The sequence below is a fragment of the Meles meles genome, chromosome 2, assembly GCF_922984935.1.
Source record: "Meles meles chromosome 2, mMelMel3.1 paternal haplotype, whole genome shotgun sequence".
Lineage (NCBI taxonomy): Eukaryota > Metazoa > Chordata > Mammalia > Carnivora > Mustelidae > Meles > Meles meles.
In genome coordinates, this window is record NC_060067.1 from 192,484,740 (window position 1) to 192,505,096 (window position 20,357).

The window sequence follows — 20,357 nt, forward strand, 5'->3', positions numbered from 1 at the left end:
GTGTTTTAAATGCATATCTTACTAGTGTCCATGACAAGCAATTTTTTAAAACAGAGTGAATTAAATCCAAATGAGAAGAAATGAAATAACAAAGGTGGGATATTAATGAAATCAAAAATATAAAGCAAAGAAAATCAACAATGCCAAAAGTTGGTTCTTTGAAAGATATTTAAAGGTGATATTTAGCACAACTGATATGAAAGAGAGAGATAAGACACAGATTATGAATATTGGAAATTTAAATAAAGGACATCACTGTAGATTAAATAGGTGTGAAAAAGCTGATGAGATGGGGGTGCCTGACTGGCTCAGTAAATGGAGCACAGGACTTTTGATCTTTGGGTCATGAGCCCCATGTTGGGTGTAGAGAAAAAGGCTAATAAGACTTTATGAACAGCTTTACATGAACAAAGTTACAATTTAGACAACATGTACACTTCCAAAGAAAAACACGATTTAATAAGCTGACAGAAAATTATTTTAAAATTTCAAACATGTATTTATTAAAGAAATTGAATCTGCAATTTAAAACCCTCTCACAAAGACGAGATGTTAAATATTAGATGGTCCTGCTAGTAAATTCATCTATACATACTTGGGGAAGGGATAATGCCAGTCTTAACAAATCCTTCCACAGATTATAAGAGTAGAAATACTCCTTAACTCATTTTATGAGGCCAGCATAACTTAACAGTGACATTACAAGAAAGGAAAATTACAGAGCAGTGGCTCTCATGAGCAAAGATACTGAAATCCTAAACAATACGTTAGCCTCGACCTCTTCACAGAAAACTATGAATCATTTTTATGAAAATTAAAGCAGTCCTAAACAAATGAATAAACCATAGGTACCAGTTGGAAAATTTGATATGATAAAAATGCAAATTCTCTCAGAAATAGATATATAGATCCAACAAAATGTCAACCAAAATCCCAGAAGGCTTACTTTTGTGAGAAGTGACTGATTCTAAAGCTCATATGAAAATGCAGATAACGTGGAATAGCCAAGACCACTTGGAAGAACAAAGCCGAAGAACTTGCACGACAAATGCCGCCACTTGCTCTAAAGCCACAGAAATTAAGACAGCGTGGTGTTGGCACAGGGTAGGTACACAGACAGGTGGAACCCTGTAGAGGATCCAGAAGTAGACCCAACAAATGCAGCGACCTGATTACGACCAAGATGACTCTGCAGTGTGAAGGGGAGTTAACGGATTTTTCAGTCAGTTGGGTCAAGTGAATATCCATATGCAAAAGCCATAGTTTGATTCCTGCCACACATCATAAGCAAATATGAAGTCTAGAAGATTTTGGATTTAGATCTCTAGATGGGAGAGTATCTCGATAAACTGAGGGCAAGCAGACTTCTCCATGGGGCATAAAAGCACAGACCATAAGGGGAAAAAAATGAAGCTATTAGACATTGTTACAATTAAGAGCTGCGTCCATCAAAAAATAATGCTGGGAGTGAAAAGGCAAGACACAGAATGGGACGAATGTACACATATGCGTGTGTATGTATATAAAATTTCCTATATTGAGGGTATATAACTCCTAATAGATAAATAAATCCTAAAATCAATAGAAAAAAAATGCACAAGGACTTGAAAGAACACAAAAGAAAAAAAAATGACTAATAAACACGAGAAGTTTCTGAACATCAGTTGTCACCAGGGAATATAAGTTAAGACCCAATGACAGGGTGTCTTTGGGGGTTAAAGGGGGTTAAAGCCTCTGCCTTCAGCTCAGGTCATGATCCCAGGGTCCTGGGATCGAGCCCTGTATGGGTCTTTCTGCTCAGCAGGGAACCTGCTTCCCCACCCCCCGCCCCCGCCTGCATCTGCCTGCTTGTGATCTCTGTCAAATAAATAAATAAAATCTTAAAAAAAAAAAAAACCCAATGAGATAATCACTACACCTCCACCAAGCGTGTTACTATGAAAAGAACTATAATACTAAGTGCTGGTGTGAATGAAAGCCCATTCCTTGCCCCTGGGAATATAAATTGGCACAACTATTTTAATAAATTGCTTGGTAGTTGCTACAAAAGCTAGGGACATTCACACCCTTGTGGCCCAGTGATTTTACCCCTAGATAAACGTCCTAAGGTAATGTATGCACGCAGTTACCAACACACACATACAAGAACGTTTAGAGCAGCACTATTCTAAATAGCCAAACAGTTACTGTTTGTTACATTGACACAGATCCACCTTGCAAACATATATTGAGCAAAAGAAGCCAGAAACGAAAGAGCTGATACTGCAAGATTCCACACCTACAGAATCGGAAAACAGGAAAGGTGAATCAGAGGTGATAGAAGGCAGAGGGGCAGGGAGTGGGTGGAAGAGGGTCTGCTTAGGGGCAGTGCTGGTGACGGTCTGTTTCTTGATTTGGGTGATGGTGACAGTGGTATGTATGTTTTGAAAATCGATCAAGTGACACACACTCATTTGTGTATTTCAATACTAAGCTTATTTGTTTTACAGATTTTATTGTACTTATTTATTTATTTGAGAGAGAGAGATAGCAAGAGAGAGAATGAGCAGGGAGGGGAGGGAGAAGCAGGTTCCCCACGGAGCAGGGAACCTGATGTGAGGCTTGATTCCAGGACCCTGAGATCATGACCTGAACTGAAGGCAGAGGCTTAACCCACTGAGCCACGCAGTTTGTCCCACAAGATTAAGTTTAGTTGAAAAGTACATATCCTAGTGATAGTAGGTCTTAAAAACCACATAACATCAAGTCTGATAGATTGTTAGAATTGGGAGTTCAAAGGGGAATGACTGACCCATCCTTGATGAAGCAGTGATCAGAAATATGGTTGGGAGGATAAATTCAGGTCCCACTCTGACATCCTCTCAATGCCATGCCAAGGGCTTGAGAACTTATTCAGTAGACCAGACACAGTGAGCAGCAATCGAGAGAGACAATATGACCAGATTCGTGTTAATAGAAAAATTCTTATGGCACCCTATGAAATAAATTGAAAATGGGGAGAGAAGACACAGGGAGACTAGTGAAGACATTGTCAGAATGTTGAGACAAAAAAAATATAAAGGTTTGAGATGGCAAAGCATTCGAACTTGTGTTCTGCCCCTGCCTATCCCTGTCTGCTTCTTTATGTGGATCTGTTCAGTAAACAAGTACAGATTCTGAAAACACTGCTTCTGCTTGGAAAGTCACCATCCTAGTATCCCAGGAGTATCTTCAGTGCTGATGGCTTGCAGGAGAGGGGCAAGCCCCTGGAGGACCGGCTGTCAAACCATTTTTATCCTGATGGCTACTGGGTGCTAGTTCTTGTCATGCTTCATCACTCAGAGCACATTCAAGCATGGAATTTCCTGCGAAGTTAAAAGAAAAGTTATGCTATCTGTTGAAAAAAATCACAGGACAGAGACTCTGAGCAGCTCAGATCTGAAGACTACCAAATTGGATCAACCCTTTTTGATACCAACTTCTTTTTTTTTCTTTTACCATTTTTGATTTTTTTCCATTATCTGTAACCTTTGGAAACGAACCACATGAAGCTACAAAATTGGCAAATGTCTTGAAATCTGTACATAAAACACAAATAACTTCTAATTTCAAACCCTCATTTATTAGCATACCCCTCAATCTTAAAAAAAAAAAAAAAAGGCAGCTCCGAAGATAGTCTTATACCATTCTTTAAAACAGGAAACTGCTCCCTTCTAACTTTACACCCACTCCACACCCCAATTTCAAAACACATCATTTCATTGTCTTGGTCATGGACATTTCCAAGGTGAGATTTTATATTTTGTTCTCAGAGCTTCCGGTTATCAGAAAAACCATGCTTTCCTTTACTGAAGGAGTTTGGTGCTGCTGACGTTGGTGTATCCCTTCCAATATTCTTCATCCTTATCTTTGCTTCTGGAGACATTTCCTCTGGCTCACTAGCTTCATCTTCATTAAAGCTGCTGTGACTGAAACGGTTTTTGGAGCAAGTGTTGGAACAGTTCTTTAGGCTTCCTTGATCCACGTTTGATGGATATGGCTGAGGCTTGCTTTGTCGTCTACCTGTGGCAAATCCCAACTTGGAGATCTTTGTAGGTTTTGTTGGAGGCCTGCAGCTTCTTCTTCAGCTGATTGCATCTCAGTGCTGTGACTGGAACTTTCCCCTCCATGACTAGAGGAAACAGTCTTAATTTTGACAGTTTTTTCTACTTCTTCTTCAGGTTCTCCAGCGGCTTCAGCTCGCTGCGGTTTCTCAGGCTTCTCCTCTCCCTCCTTCCCGTCCGCCATTTTCCCGGCAGTGGCCTGATACCAACTTCTTTACTTGAACGATGGAATCTGATGGTAAGCTAAATGGAAACAGGAGACAAGTATAGGGAATGCTTTAGTTGGTTTATGGTTTTATATGTAACAAGAACATTCCTCCAGTCCCGTGGACACAAGAAATTCTGCCCCAACCCCCAGTATTTAAACAAGGTATACATTTACAAGGATCCAACAAAGAGACAAGAAAACCTCTCCCACCCTTTTCTTTTTTTTTTTTGTTTGTTTGTTTGTTTTCATTTTGTCTTTTTTGTTCATTTGCTTTGTCTCTTTTTATATATAGTATATGAGGTGGGGGTATATGAGAAAAGAGTTAACCCAGAAGGCCTGAACTTCTATCCTTGGAAAGGCCTTCCTGCAAGATTAGCCCTTGGCTGGCATCTGGGAATTTATACTTCAAGAGTGTTCCCACCACTATGCAAGCAGAAGGGCTCACTGTATCAAAACTGTACAAACAATATGGTGTATACGTGTATTAGGGTTCTACAGAGAAACAAAACCAATAGGATATATATACAGATAGATGCATATATAGAGATATAACATATGATACATATGAGATATATATGAGGTACGATATGAGATATGATAGACAGAGAAAGAGAGAGAAAAAAAGATTTACTTTAAGGAATTGACTTCCATTATTATGGAAGCTGGCAAGTCCCAAAATTTGCATATCTGCAGTGCGGACCATTAGGCCTGAGATCCAGAAAGAGCCAATGTTGCAATTCAAGTTCAAAGGCCATCTGCTGGCAGAACTTCTTTTTGCTTGGGAGCGGTCAGTCTTTTCTTTTTGTCCTTTGCCCTGGCCTTCAAGTGACTAGACAAGACCCACCAATGTTATGGGAAATAGTCTGCTTTACTTAAAGTCCACCAGTTTAAACATAAATCTCAAACAAAACACCCTCACAGAAATATCAGATGTTTGACCGAGTATCTGGGCACTGTGGCCCAACCACACTGACACATAAAATTAATCATCACAATGCTGAATGCCTGCTTTCTTTCTCGTGGCCTGGATATATGCGACATGCCAGGCAAACGACTGCCTCTGTGATCGGCTCTCAGTAAAAACCTCGGGCAGTAAGTCTCTAATGAGCTTCCTTGATAGACAACATTCGTTGTCACAACTTGTTGTTGGAAGAATTATGTGGATTCTGCACAATCCACTGGGAGAGGACCCTTGGAAACCTGCATCTGGTCTCCCACAGACTTCATCTCACACACTTTTCCCTTGGCTAATTGTGCTTTACATCCTTTTAGTGTAATAAATCATAGTTGTCAGTGTGGCTAGATATTGAATCCTGTGGGTCTCCCCAGTGAACCATCAAATCTGGGGGGGATCTTGGAGACCCCCAACCCAGGATATTACAAAAACCCATCTCATTCTATTCTTCTCTTGAAATATATCAAAAGGCATGACAGAAGTAAATCACATATTGTATCAAAAGAACATTATAATAAATGACATAAAAATAGTTCAAGAGGAACTAGTGATTATAGAGTACTTTAGAAATATGAAGTGCTACATAAATACTAAGTATCAATAATAAGACAAATTGTACATTTCCATTAATTCCAAAGGACATTTCTGCAGATTTTCACAGAAAATAAACTTAATTATGTATGTCCAGCAAGAACTGTTATAAACCTTTTAAATAGTCCTAGTATATTTTCAGTGAGAAGGATAAGTGCAGAGATCCATTAACCAAAGGGGAAAATGTTTGGGGACTATTGAGTGAAATTTCAAGCCTAATAGGTTTTGAAATCAGTTTATTAGAATTATAGAGAAATATTTCATATATAATGATCTCTGGGTTTTGCTTAATAGTCATACTAATTAACTTCTCAAATTCAATAAAAGTACAGGAAATTTACCTATGTTCAGTACTTGACAAATAAATCATGGTAATTACATATTCACATGGCCAATGATAATTTTTCCAACCTAGTCTAATAAGCAAGAGTTCTTCAAGATAATTATTCTTTCTTTAAAAAAGCCATGTTTATAAAATGACTCCTACTGGTCAGGAGTTTCGAGGGTTCATGCTGATATCCAAACAAGTTTCCTAAATCTTTAGGTCAGTAGTAACAACCTGTCCGACTTTAGTAAGACGTGTATTTCCAGGGTGTTACAACACATGCAGATAATGATCTCTGGGGGGGGTTGAAGGTGTTAGGTGAAAAAATACAGGGATTTTAAAATTTCAGGTCTGCCTTGATTTCCTCTGTTGCTGCATGGTGAACAAGAGAATATATTAAAACCCCAGGAAATCCACAGAAGATGAATTATCAAAAGCCTGATACCTAAGAAGTAATTAAAACCAGGAACCATGCAAATTTCGTCCAACTTCTGTATCACAAACAAGGCTGGTATTTAATCACTTGAGGTATATAACCTCATCTAAAACAGTGATCCTCAGTGTGGGGTTCTCTAATCAGCATCACGTGGAAACTTGGTTAAAATGTGAATTACCCAACAACAACAAAAAATCCAAACAACCCAATTCAAAAATGGGCATAGGATTTGCATTGACATTTTTCAAAACATATATATACATACATATTTTATATATTGTGTATAAAATATTTTTATATATTTTATATATTATATATGTGTATATATATATTGTGTGGTCAATAAGCACATAAAAAGGTATTCAACATCACCAGCTATGGTGTAAGTACCTGACATTAGGCCTTGATGGCTGAGGTACCCATTTCAAAAGACACCCATCTCTTTCTTGGGGACAGACAGGGGACAGGCGGGGAAGGTGAAGGAAACTTCACCTTGGTAAATTTCGTATAGCTTCAGATAACCAAGGATACCAAAAATGGCATTATTAAGTTCGGTTTTTTGAAGCCAAGAATCAAAATACATGCCCATAAAATGTCTGGCAAACTCCCTCTATGGCCAAGGCTTGTCCAATGAAGGTGCTAGTTACCTTTATAAACAGTTTTTTAAAGAAACTCAAAGAAACTCATATATTTTATCCATTAGGATCTGCTGTAGGTCTTTCAGATGAAGAGAATTTAATATTGGGAATCAAATGCAAAGATTATGGAAGGACAGAGAAAATAACCCAGGCATGACAAAGCACCCCAGAAATTAGGGAATCATTGACCTCTCCTGGGGCTGGAGGGCCAACAGGAGGAGATGATATTGCCAGAGCCCAGAGGCCCAGTGGGATCTGGCTCCAATAAAGAAAGGGCTCTCTGGCAGGAAACAGAGCTGCAGAGACCACAGCCCAGGGATGCCACTGGAAGCTTAGAGAGGTGGAGAATTCTGCTGGCTTCTCCCTTCCTCCTTGCCTCCTGTAAGTGTCTCCCACTAACTGAGCCCACCAAGGGGCCAAGGACCAAGGGAACCTGGGAAATGTTCCATGTTGTACAGTACAGAGCAAGGGAAGTGACTGATCTGAGATCAAAGTAGCAGTCAATGGGCAAATACGGCATGAACAAGAAAGATGCACTTCTTTCTACTGGAAAGAGTACCATACTCAGAACCAAAATATTTGAATTGGAAGAATGCACGTGCGCATGCTTGTCAGCTGTGAGCCGTCATATGAATACGGTGGTGTTATTGCTGAGAGCGGAGCCAATGCTCTGAGGAAGTTTTCATTCATTCTGAGAAAGAATTATGGCACCACCATCAGCCATCCAAAGAAGAACCAGAATATCTCCTCCCACCTCTCCCCTTCATCATCACTCCATCCCACTTCAAAACGTGAATTTTGGAAAGCCAGGCTCCTTTAACAATGGGGTAACTCAAGCACGAAAGACTCTTAAATACTGTCTTCAAAATAGGATTGGCTGGAGATTTGGGGAGATGGTTTCTGAACTGGTATCCTCATGCCTGGGCTCGAGATGTGGACCACTGCTATATGACATGATAGGTAACTATTTTCTCGGCTACAAAATTAGGAGTTTAGAAAACATTACGCCTGAACTTACTGTCAGTTGCAACGTTTCATGTCTTTGCAGTGAATATTATAATTTCTACTTTATTTAGAAAATGTTTACCATGAATGGAACAAAGCCACCAAGACTGTAAAATAAGGACCCTCATGACATTTGCCTCTTGTTACTCTAATGATGACTTCCGAGAATATTAGCATGGAACTACGTCAAGACGGAAGACAGCTGACAACGTTTCTGTTAACAAACCTTATACATTTTACTGTTTTATTTTGCAGGTTGAATAATTACACTCAAGCCCATTAGCAGGGGGTGATTCCTAATCAGGGGCCATCTTTGTAGGACTGCCAGAGCTTGGCTGCTGCAGGGTGAGGGACTTCTGGGAGGCCCTACAGCCGGAGACACCCAAGACAAATGGACCAGGACTTCTCAACTTCAGAGGACCGTGGACTCTGCTCTTCACAACATTTGTGAGATCTTACTCTTCCAGCGGGCAGTAGCTGGCAGGGAGGGCTGATTCATTAAAAGGCTTAAACCTCCCTGGGATTTTAGAGGGTATTTGGAGAGGGGAAACCTAGGAACAGCTTGGACTTCTTAATCATTTTGCAAGTGAAAGGGTAGACATGTGGGTATAAATATGTGACCATATTTCATTATCACAGATGGGTAAGGTCAAGACTCTTGCATTACGAGGGGAAATAATAGTGAGATGTGGTTGTCAGCAAGGGTTTTTTTCAACCATCCTCTTACACACGCTTGTTTCCCATGGCACTGACTTGTAATAAATCATAGTAGGAAGAGTCTCTGCTGTTGAGTCAGTAATATCTTAATATCCCTGGCAACCTAGAAGCCAGGCATTCTAAGGACAGTAAGGCAGGAAACAAAATAGGGAAAACCCAGACTTTTAAGTCAGATAAAATGAGGGTGGGATGCTCTGAGGGGGTTCCGCGGGAGCTCCATAGGCTACGTTTTTTTGGGGTCACTGAGAAGCATTTTAGTGTGGACCTGATAAATGAATGTATTGATAGCATTCTTACTGTGTTATTGCAGTCCACCTTGAAAGAAAGAAGTTCTTTTAGTCTTCAGTAAGCTCTGACTTTCTGAGTATTTACATGTTTTGATTTGACATGATCAGGAAGCACCTTGAGAGCTCTCAGTTGCTACCAGGAGCCACTGGGTTCCTTGTCTTAACTCATGTCTCTGTCACTCTCAAGCTTCCTCCTGCTAATGCTGGCCAGCCTTGGTAGCGGTCATCTTTGGCTCTCCTCCCCCTCTCCAGGTCTGAATAGTGATGATTATAAGTTTCCAATGTTAATCAAGGCTTAAGATATTAAGCCATCCAAATCAATAAAAGCTTTGTATAATTAAAGTTGAGAAAGTGCTTGAGAAAAGCCATAATGATGCGCTTGCTCTTCAGAAAGGGTTGGTTGAAGTCTAAAGATTTTCAATAAGGTCAAACTTCCTAAGAGCTTTGTTTCTCAGAGAGCCGAAAGAAAAATGGTAGAATGAATTTGAGAGCACTGTAGTGGCAAGAATCGTAAAGATAATTACCCACATTAGCCACATTCCATCCATTTTCTTTGCTTTTTTTTCTACAAAACTAGAAAGGGAATCCAATAAAACCCATCTGCGATAACAGAACAGATCCCTTTAACCAAGTGTAAGTGCTCTTGTGCTATAAATCCAAATGACAGTGCCGAAACTGTCAACTGATGTTCAAATATTCTGTCCAAGTCAGGTGCTGAGCTGACATGCTAGAAAGATATGGATCACTAGCATTCATAAGTCCTCCTCCTTGGGAGTCCTTGGGGTGGCATGGAGCTCTCCCAAGGAAGACTGTAGTATGATCTTGGGCAGAGCACAACACAGAATACTGCCTTCAGTCTGGCTCTAGAAGCACAGGGCTCTGGGCCCCCAGGGGCAGCTCCATCAATGATTGCAATGCTATTAATACTACTTATCATTTTTAATGAAATCTTGAGAGTCAATGATGGTACATCATGAATACACACTGCACCTAACGGACTGATTAGTATTTATGGAAAGTCTGTGACATTTCCAGTGTTGTGACAAATAAAAGAGCTATTATTATCGACTATGTGATTCCATGGAGCTTTCAACATAGTAGAGTCATATGTATTTGCCACCCTCGGCATATGAGGACCCATATGCAGGGATGATATTCAAAATATTTAACAACCTCTATGTTGTTAGATAGAGGTCAGTCAGCAACAGTTGATGGAGCCCTACTTCCGCATATTGGCTGAACATCAGTCCTGCTTACATCAGAGGCTTCCGAATCTGAGTACATTACAGGAGACCTACCAGAGACTGACTGCCAACCTCAGAGCACAAATGAGACGACCAAATCATCTTGAGGACTTTATTCTTAACTGTGAATGGGGATACAGAAGTAGATGCAGAATAGGCCAAAAAGGGATATTAAGAAAGGACTGTAAAATTGTATCTTTAAAGCCCCGTATAGAACTCTGAATTTTTGAAAGGACAGAATCTCTTGTCAAAGAGAGAAGCCCCACACGACATGCACCCGAATGTTTATAGCAGCAATGTCCACAATAGCCAAACTATGGAAAGAACCTAGATGTCTATCCACAGATGAATGGATAAAGAAGATATGGTATATATATGCAGCCATCAAAAGAAATGAAATCTTGCCATTTGCGATGATGTGGATGGAACTAGAGGGTATTATGCTTAACGAAATAAGTCAATCAGAGAAAGACAACTATAATATGATCTCCCTGATATGAGGAAGTAGAGATGCAACATGGGGGGCTTGGGGGGTAGGAAAAGAATAAATGAAACAAGATGGGATCGGGAGGGAGGCAAACCATAAGAGACTCTTAATCTCACAAAACAAACTGAGGGTTGCCGGGGCGGGGGGCGGGATAGGGAGGGGGTGTTGGGGTTATGGACATTGGGGAAGGTATGTGCTATGGTGTGTGCTGTGAAGTGTGTAAACCTGGCGATTCACAGACCTGTACCTCTGGGGCTAATAATACATTATATGTTTATAAAAAATTAAAAAATAATAAAAAAAAGAGAGAGAGAGAGAAGCCCCATTGTACTAATTCTGATCGTATATACTTTAACTTAGCATATATTTTGGGAGAACAATTTGAATGAAGAGATCAAATTTGATTGCTAGAGAAAGAAACCATGCTTCATCATGCGTAGGAGTTTCCAGGATATGAGAGGGCAGAGACCTGCTGATCTCCCAATGGACTAGATTTTATTAGTACTCCTTTCCTTCCTGAAGGCTGAACCAGACCCAGAGTCTGGAGTGTACAGCAGGAAACTGAACAGAGCCCTGCTCATTCTTCCTGTGACTTTATGTAGCAAGAACCGCTCACTCCTCTGCGATACCCATAATTATTCCTCTTCAAAGTCAGCTTTGCATGTGTAGTTTGTATAATCTGAATGTCAGGAAGGTGCTGAGGGAAGGAAACTCATCCATTGTGGAATACCATCCAGTACTGAGGCTGGTACACACATTGGAAAAGCCGGGAGTAAACAGTGTAGTCAAGGTGTGGTAATAGAGAAATCCATTCTGGACAAGATGTGGGTCCTAGGGCACCTGGGTGGCTCAGTGGGTTAAAGCCTCTGCCTTCAGCTCAGGTCATGACCTCAGGGTCCTGGGATCGAGCCCCGCATCGGGCTCTCTGCTCGGCAGTGAGCCTGCTTCCTCCTCTCTCTCTGCCTGCCTCTCTGCCTATTTGTGATCTCTCTCTGTGTCAAATAATCAAATAAAATCTTTAAAAAAAAAAAAAAGATGTGGGTCCTACCTTCTCAAACGTAAAAGGACAGATAAGATTAAATAGCTTTCCCCCAATCATAAACAAACTGGAATTTGTCTGAAAGTTAAAACTGCCCTCTCACGCAGCTCTTAAGGCTGTTTGGGAAGCCTTTTAACTGTTTGGGTGAGACCCACCCACAAAAATGGAAGAAAATCTCCTTTACTTAGAATCAGCGGACTGTAGATGTTGAAAACATCTACAGAATATCTTCATAGCAACACTAGATTACTGTCTGATCAAATACCTGGCACCACAGCCTAGCCAAGAAGACACAAGAGAGTAAACATCACCCTCCACCTTGTCACCTGGGCACCCGTACACATCTCCTTAAACTACGCTTCATATCCAAATGCAATCAGAAACTCATGCTTCTGAATGGACCTGGGACCCAATTTGAGCCAAGGAGATGCTGGGAGAAACAAAGAAAGTTTTGCCTTTTCTGCTTTCTATTTCACTGAGAAAATAGAAGCAGTCTAGAGTCCTTCTCAATCTCCCACAACCATCTGTAGCCATTCATTGCACATGTGACCATCTACTCTGCCTTTTCTTTTGTTACTAAAGATGGACTCTCAGCGATTGTCCTCTAGAGCTCAATCAACCCTTTTGCTTATCTAAGGACACGTTGCCCAGCAATTCTCAGCTGTATCTCCTGCATCATGAATTCCCCTCTCTACTGGATTCCTCTCATCAGCAGAAAAATACACTTTATTTTTCCCATCTTAAAACCCTTCTTTGGGGGCACCTGGGTGGCTCAGTGGGTTAAAGCCTCTGACTTTGGCTCAGGTCATGATCCCAGAGTCCTGGGATCGAGCCCCGCATCCGGCTCTCCACTCTGTGGGGGAGCCTGCTTCCTCCTCTCTCTCTGCCTGCCTCTCTGCCTACTTGTGATCTCTGTCTGTAAAATAAATAAATAAAATCTTAAAAAAAAAAACAAAAAACAACCTTCTTTTAAGTGACTGTTAAGGAGAACAATGTTTCTTTTTGGGGGTGCTGGAAATGTTCTAAATCGACTGTGGAGATGCTAACATAATGCTGAATATACTATCTACTACCTACTAAAAACCACTGACTGGTACACTTTAAATGGGTGAATGTATGTGAATGTGAAGGGTATCTCAGTAGAACTATTATTAAAAAGGAGGATGCTGGTAAATATATCTAAATATTTGAAATTGGGTTGAATAAGTCACAATGATATTTCAACTACTTTAATGGAAGATCTGAAAATATTTGCAAACTTATTCTACACAAATGATTCATTAAGAAAAATGTGATGGAATAGAAAACAGAAAGAGGAAATGAAAGTACCTCCATTAAAAAGCCCACTCTTGACATCATGCCTCCTTCCGGTTGCTACTTTATTCCCTCCCTTCCTTTGCACCTGAAGTTTATTTTGAAAATTGTCTCTACTCTTTTTCAACAATCTCCTTTTTCCCACACTTCATTGAACCTGCTCCATTCAAGCCATCACCTCGCCACTTCAATTAACACTACTCTCCAGGGATACCAGCCACCTCCATGTAGCCACATCTGATGGTCAGTTCTCAATCCTGATCTTTCCTATCAGTCATCGTTGACACAGTTTGCCTCCCATTTCCTTGTCATCCTTGCTACGCAGCTACAATGGTGCAGTGGAACAAATCCACCCCCAAACTCAGTAGTTGAAAGCATTTATTTTGCCCATTCATCTGCGGGTCACATGAGGGGTCTTCTAATCTAGGCTTGGCTCACCAGGAACCAGGCAGCAGGATGGGCTCAGGTCTACTATACAGGTTATTCTATCTTGGGCCAGTGAACTCACCAGTTAGGTCACACTTATCTCCTGCAAGAGATCAAGTGGAAACACAGGATGCTTGTAAGGTCTAGACTCAGATCTGGCGCTGGCATTTCTACCAACATTCTATTGGCCAAAGAAAATCATGTTTTTGAGCCCCAAATCAAAGGACCTGTAAATATGTTCTATTTTTTAGGGGCAATACTTACATTGTCATATGGCAAAAAACATGGACACAGGGAGGAGCGAAGAATGGGGATATTTAATTTAATCTACTATGCATCCTTGAATCACTTTTTTCATTGGTTTCTAGAATTCTACACTCTACCTATTTTACTCTTTCCCTCTGGCTGTTCCTTCCCAGAAGTGGAATTGGAATGCCTCAAGGATCATCCTTGGACTTCTTCTCTAGCTATAGGGATTCTTTGGTGATATCATCTAGATTTATGGTTTTAAAAATTGCTTATGTGCTGATGGCTCACATATATATGTGATATATCTATATATAGATATATAGGAATATTATTCAGCCACAAAAAAATATATATGTGATATATACATATCATATATATATGTGATATATATCTATATATAGGTATGTATCACATCTTCTTTATCCACTCCTCTATCAACAGATACTTGGGTTGCTTCCATAATTTGATTATTGCAAATAATGCTTCAGTAAGCAGAGAGGTGCATCTATCTTTCTGAATAAGAGCTGAATTTATCACGTGCCAGCAGCTGTTCTAAGCCCTCGACATATATTTACTCATTTATTTCTCACAACAACTCTTCATCTCCTCACCTTGCTGGTGGGTTCACAGAGAGGTTAAATAACGTCTCCTGGATCACTCAACGTCTTCTCCTGAGCTACGATGTCAAAACAAAGACAAGATAGGAAGGAATAGGCAATACCATGAGAAACTGCACACAGATACTGTTTAACTCAAACAACTTTCATTCATTTATTTCCTTCAATGAGCCCAGTAACAACTGCAAGTAAGCAAGAGATGATAGCTGGTAGAAGGCCCATGCCACCCGTTTGGGGATTGACTAGTGTCTCTCAATGTCCCTGTTGCCACTGACTCCCACCATAGATCTGGTGGGCTCTACTTGCCAAGGTCTTTACTCCAGTCTCCACCAGGGGTGAAGTCATGATCGTTAAGTGGTGGTCCGTGACCCCTGATAGTCGGGGATATATATTCATCATGGCTTGGCTGGCTAGCCCCATGTTCTGAGTGGGGAGGCTGAGCACTCTGGGTGTACCTTAGGATCTATTGGCTGGCACTTGCATCAGCCCTATTCTGGTTGGCTACACCCCAACTTACATAAGCCATTGCAGCATGACATATGCATTGTTAGCTAGTTATGCCATTTCTTATCAATACATTCCAGAGCTTTCTGGAACTTTTCTCTTTTTTTTAAGACTTTATTTATTTATTTGGCAGAGATAGATCATAAGTAGGCAGAGAGACAGGCAGAGAAAAAGGGGGAAACAGGCTCCCTGCTGAGCAGAGAGGCCAAAGTGGGGCTCGATCCCAGGACCCTGGGATCATGACTTGAGCCAAAGGCAGAGGCTTAACCCAATGAGCCACTCAGGTGCCCCTGGAACTTTTCTAAACTTGTTTATGACTTTGGGGAATAGCAGGTATTTATAAACTCTTTTGAGGGATGAAGCCATATGCTAATCTGTAATGGAGTGTGTATCTACATATATATGATTTTAATTACTTTTGTAAAAAATGCTTACAAGGAAAAGAGTGTTTTGGTGGGAATGCTTGTTTACCATTTTTTTTTTAAAGCATAGCAAGTAAGTTTTGATTTATCTCTGTCAAAATACAAGTTGTGGCATCCTTTAATCACACATAGCGAGTTAGTCACAAAGCCAGGATTTATGTCCCTGCAATCTAAATGCAGAGTCCACATTCTTTTTTTTTTTTTTTAAAGATTTTATTTATTTATTTGACAGATAGAGATCACAAGTAGGGAGAGAGGCAGGCAGAGAAAGAGAGAGAGGAGGAAGCAGGCTCCCCGCTGAGCAGAGAGCCTGATGTGGGGCTCGATCCCAGGACCCTGGGATCATGACCTGAGCGAAAGGCAGAGGCTTTAACCCACTGAGCCACCCAGGCACCCCTGCAGAGTCCACATTCTTAACTCGGATGTTACATTGCCTCTCTTCCTAGAACTGATACTTCACACTGAAGTGACTACTGCCAAGTACACAGACCATACCAGGAGAAAATCGGAGCTATCAGAGGCCAGACTCTGCTACATAAGAGGTATCTTAAAAAGCAACTGAAAATGCTAATAAACTAGTGTATAGGGATCTTTAAATTACTGTACTTTTCTTACATTGTAATAAGTTGTTAAGCCTTTTATTTTAATTAAACTTCCTCAGATACAATATGGCTAGCATGATTGCCGCTGTTGTAAGTTTTGCCCATCTATGGCTTTTCAAGAAAATATTCTCCTGGGTTTCCAGATGGAAAGTCAGCTAAAATTTCTCTCAGCTTTGTACCACCTCGAGAGCGAGAAATCTGGGCCGTTGGCACAATGGGCATTTCTGGCATGAGAATAACTTATCTTCCAAAGCCAAGGTGAGGAAATCACAGTGCCTCAGCTAAGCTCTAGCCTGTGCTCATGAATTTGCAGAGAAGGCTTTGCTCAGAGCAAGGAAGAAAAAGTGGATTTAGCAGATCTGAGATACTGCTAACCAGTGAACTTGGATCTGGGGCAGACTAATGAGAAGTACATGGATAGAATAACCACACCAATTCTAATTGAACTATGGGCACAGCAAGTTAATGACTGTGTAACGTACAAAGTGTGTTCATATGATCTCCATGGGGAAAAACAAACATTACATCATAGCCCAGAAGGCAAGTGCCCTTTGAGTTGGTGGCTCTTTCTTTTGTGTCAACAGTACGGCTCAATGAGAGCCGTGTGCTCACGTTTTTATACCACATGGACATGATTTTTCTGAAAATATTTTTGAAAATGGCAAGATGTCACACGACTATGATCCTTAACAATTCTTGGAGATAGTAGGGCCTGTATAAAATCTTGAATTTTCAGATGAGGAAACAATTAAACCTGATCTTTCTTTGCTTAAGATTTCTGCTACGTGTAAAATGTTGGATATTTATTCCCAGTTGCTGTCTTTGTCATAATGGATGTTGTAAGGAGATATTGATAGTGACTATGAATTCCTATTAACATCTGATGTATGCCTCATAAAAGAATGAAACTAACACTCCAGAAGGATTTATAAAACACCCAGGTCTTCTAATCCTCATGACAATGCTATGATAAAATCAGAATTTCAGAATGACAGAGCTGAAGCATATTTACTAAGATTAACCAACTAGTAATGGTCAGAGATATGATTCAAGCTCGTTTGACTTCAAGCTTTGCTCTTTTCATTAGGGTTCCTATTAACATCTGATGTATGCCTCATAAAAGAATGAAACTAACACTCCAGAAGGATTTATAAAACACCCAGGTCTTCTAATCCTCATGACAATGCTATGATAAAATCAGAATTTCAGAATGACAGAGCTGAAGCATATTTACTAAGATTAACCAACTAGTAATGGTCAGAGATATGATTCAAGCTCGTTTGACTTCAAGCTTTGCTCTTTTCATTAGGGCACAGTACATCCCTCATGGAATTGTGTTTAGCTATAAACGATTAAGTAGTGATCTCAGCCCTTTCCTGTTTAGAGCTCAGTATTAGTCCATAGAAACCTAAACCTTATAAATACTTAATGTTAAGTACATTTACTACTTTCCACTGGAGGGGGGAAAAGCAATTTTCAATTGATTGAATGCATTTTCAGACGTTTACCAGTAGAATGGTTTCAGGCAATTTGGCCTTTTAATCTTTATCCCCCAGAAATTTTCTTATCTATTTGTACTGATAAACAGATACAGTAGATACATTTGAATTAGGGTAAATATGACAGCTTCTCATAATTGGCCATCAGGGGACCAGGTGGGATATTTCTCATTCAGGGAGAAGGCCATAGTTAAGAGGCACAAGGTGAGTTAGGGGCATCTAATGTATTATGTTGATAGTACACAATATACTTCTCAATGCTATCCTGTGCTGTGCATTAACTTAAGATTCAAAACCAGAAGAATGTGTATTGTGACAGATTTTAGTTGTACTGATGGAGGTTTTCCTATTCAGCCATGTATTTTAAACAATGGTACGAATTTATGAAACAGATGAATATTGGTCAGAGTTATAATCTGTAATCCCAGATTGCTAACAATTGTCACTCATAATATTAATTATGTTCCTGACTTTGTTTTATGTACCTGGTAGTCCTAAATAAACCTACTTATTTATTTAGGTGAGAATATTAACATCACAATAATTACCTTTAAAACTGAACATATAGAAGAATGATCTGGGCGGCTCAGTCATTAAGTGTCTTCCTTCTGCTCAGGTCATGATCTCAGGGGTCCTGGAATCTAGCCCTACATCGGGCTCTCTGCTCAGTGGGAAGCCTGCTTCTCCCTCTCCCACTCCCTCTGCTTGTGTTCCCTCTCTCGCTGCGTCTCTGTCAAATAAATAAATAAAATCTTAAACAATAAATAAAGAACGATTTGTCACCTGGGTTTAATATTCTGTAGCGACAAATTTCTATTTGACTCATGTAAACCTTAATTTTTTCTTAAGACAGTCTCCATTTATGTCCCCTCTACTGGAATAAGGCGTTTGTCTAAACTTCCACAATGCCTGGTTTACTATTAAATAGGAGGCAGGAAACAGAAGCCACACGAGATTATCCTTTGCATGGACACATGTCTTTTGATGGCAGGCCATAAAAGTAGGTACAGGCAGAGGAAAGAGATAAAAAGGAGTTGCTGAAGAAAGTCATTTGAAGGTGAGTGATGGAGAGTAGTTACATTTCTTAGTTTGGGAGGGAGAGAGAAGAGAGGTTCAGCTGAAAAGAATTCAAAAGCGACACACTCATAATTATTTGAGTTGAACTTAAGGTGAGGTATAAAAGTACAGAGATAACAGAAGAGAAAAAAGATCATAACTTTAATAGTCAACAATTACTGAACGATTCAATCAATTTGGCAGAGGAGAACATGAGACACATAATGGTTCAACAGCTTGCCCAAATTTACACAGCTAGAAAAACAGAGTTTGAATTCCAATCCTGGCAATCGGAACCCTTATTTTTATGGGGGTATTAACAAAGTGGATGGAGCGAGAATACTTCCAAGAACGGACATAGAGACCATGGAGTAACGGGGCGGAGGGGGCCAGACCCCATTTTTTAAAATTACCAATGGGCTAAATATGGTTATGTTTTACGAACGGCCAGAGCGATTTCTATACATTAGTTCATTTAATTCTGCTAACAATTCTGTGAGGTACACTCTCAGTTCCTTTTCTCAGACGAGGCCACTTGGGACATGATAAACGTACCCTTCCTGCATTGAGTTACACCTCAGGAGCATGCTCTGGAGTAAGACAAGGAAGACTGAAGGTGACTTGACAACAGAACGGAACAGGGCAAGGTAAGCTCCCTGAGAGCGAGAACGGAGGAAAAGTGCCCCATCTAGGGAGTGGTCGGTTCCAACTTTCAAACCTCCGCAGCCAGCCCGCCAAAGCGTCACAAAGCCCGCCCCTCAGGCACAAAGCCACGCCCTCTTCCGTGGCTGTTCTCTGAGCTCCCAATACTTCCCTCCTTCTCTTTGGCCCCTCCCACTCCGCCTAGCATCATTTCCTGTGCGCTGGGTGCTAATTGGCCTAGCGGTCGGAAGTGAGGGCGGGCGGTGGGGCCGTTGCCGCAGTGACAGTGCTGGGGGAGTCTGAAGATGGCGGCGTCGCGTCGCTCTCAGCATCATCACCACCATCATCAACAACAGCTCCAGCCCGCCCCAGGGGCTTCGGCGCCGCCGCCACCACCTCCCCCCCCACTCAGCCCCGGCCTGGCCCCGGGGACCACCCCAGCTTCCCCAACGGCGGGTGGCCTGGCCCCCTTCGCCTCCCCGCGGCACGGCCTAGCGCTGCCGGAGGGGGATGGCAGTCGGGATCCGCCCGACAGGCCTCGATCCCCGGACCCGGTTGACAGTACCAGCTGTTGCAGTACCACCAGTACAATCTGTACCGTCGCCGCCGCTCCCGTGGCCCCGGCGGTTTCCGCTTCATCTGCCGTCGGGGTCGCTCCCAACCCAGCCGGCGGTGGCAGTAACAATTCACCGTCGTCCTCTTCTTCCCCGACTTCTTCCTCATCTTCCTCTCCATCCTCCCCCGGATCGAGCTTGGCGGAGAGCCCCGAGGCGGCAGGAGTTAGCACCACAGCAACATTGGGGCCTGGGGCAGCGGGACCTGGGCCAGGGGTCCCAGCAGTGAGCGGGGCCCTACGGGAACTGTTGGAGGCCTGTCGCAATGGGGACGTGTCCCGGGTAAAGAGGCTGGTGGACGCGGCAAACGTGAATGCTAAGGACATGGCCGGCCGGAAGTCTTCTCCCCTGCACTTCGCTGCAGGTCAGAGACTTTTATTTATTAAGGGGTTTGGTCT

The 20,357-nt window shown here is 41.4% G+C and overlaps 1 protein-coding gene and 1 pseudogene across 2 annotated transcripts in view; one reads left to right on the forward strand and one right to left on the reverse strand.

Moving 5' to 3' along the window:
- Nucleotides 1–3,622: 3,622 nt before the first annotated feature.
- LOC123933793 lies at nt 3,623–20,060 on the reverse strand (annotated as a pseudogene).
- The window catches only part of TNKS (tankyrase), a 210,244-nt gene continuing 205,864 nt past the window's right edge, over nt 15,978–20,357 (forward strand). The window contains exons 1-2 of one of the 2 annotated variants that reach the window (XM_045993366.1): nt 15,978–16,088; nt 19,229–20,323. In XM_045993366.1, the coding sequence (XP_045849322.1) occupies nt 19,651–20,323 (673 nt within the window). In that variant the 5' untranslated portion in view covers nt 15,978–16,088; nt 19,229–19,650. Of the gene's footprint in view, nt 16,089–19,198; nt 20,324–20,357 lie in introns of those variants that run through there. The other variant, XM_045993356.1, reaches the window with a different exon arrangement.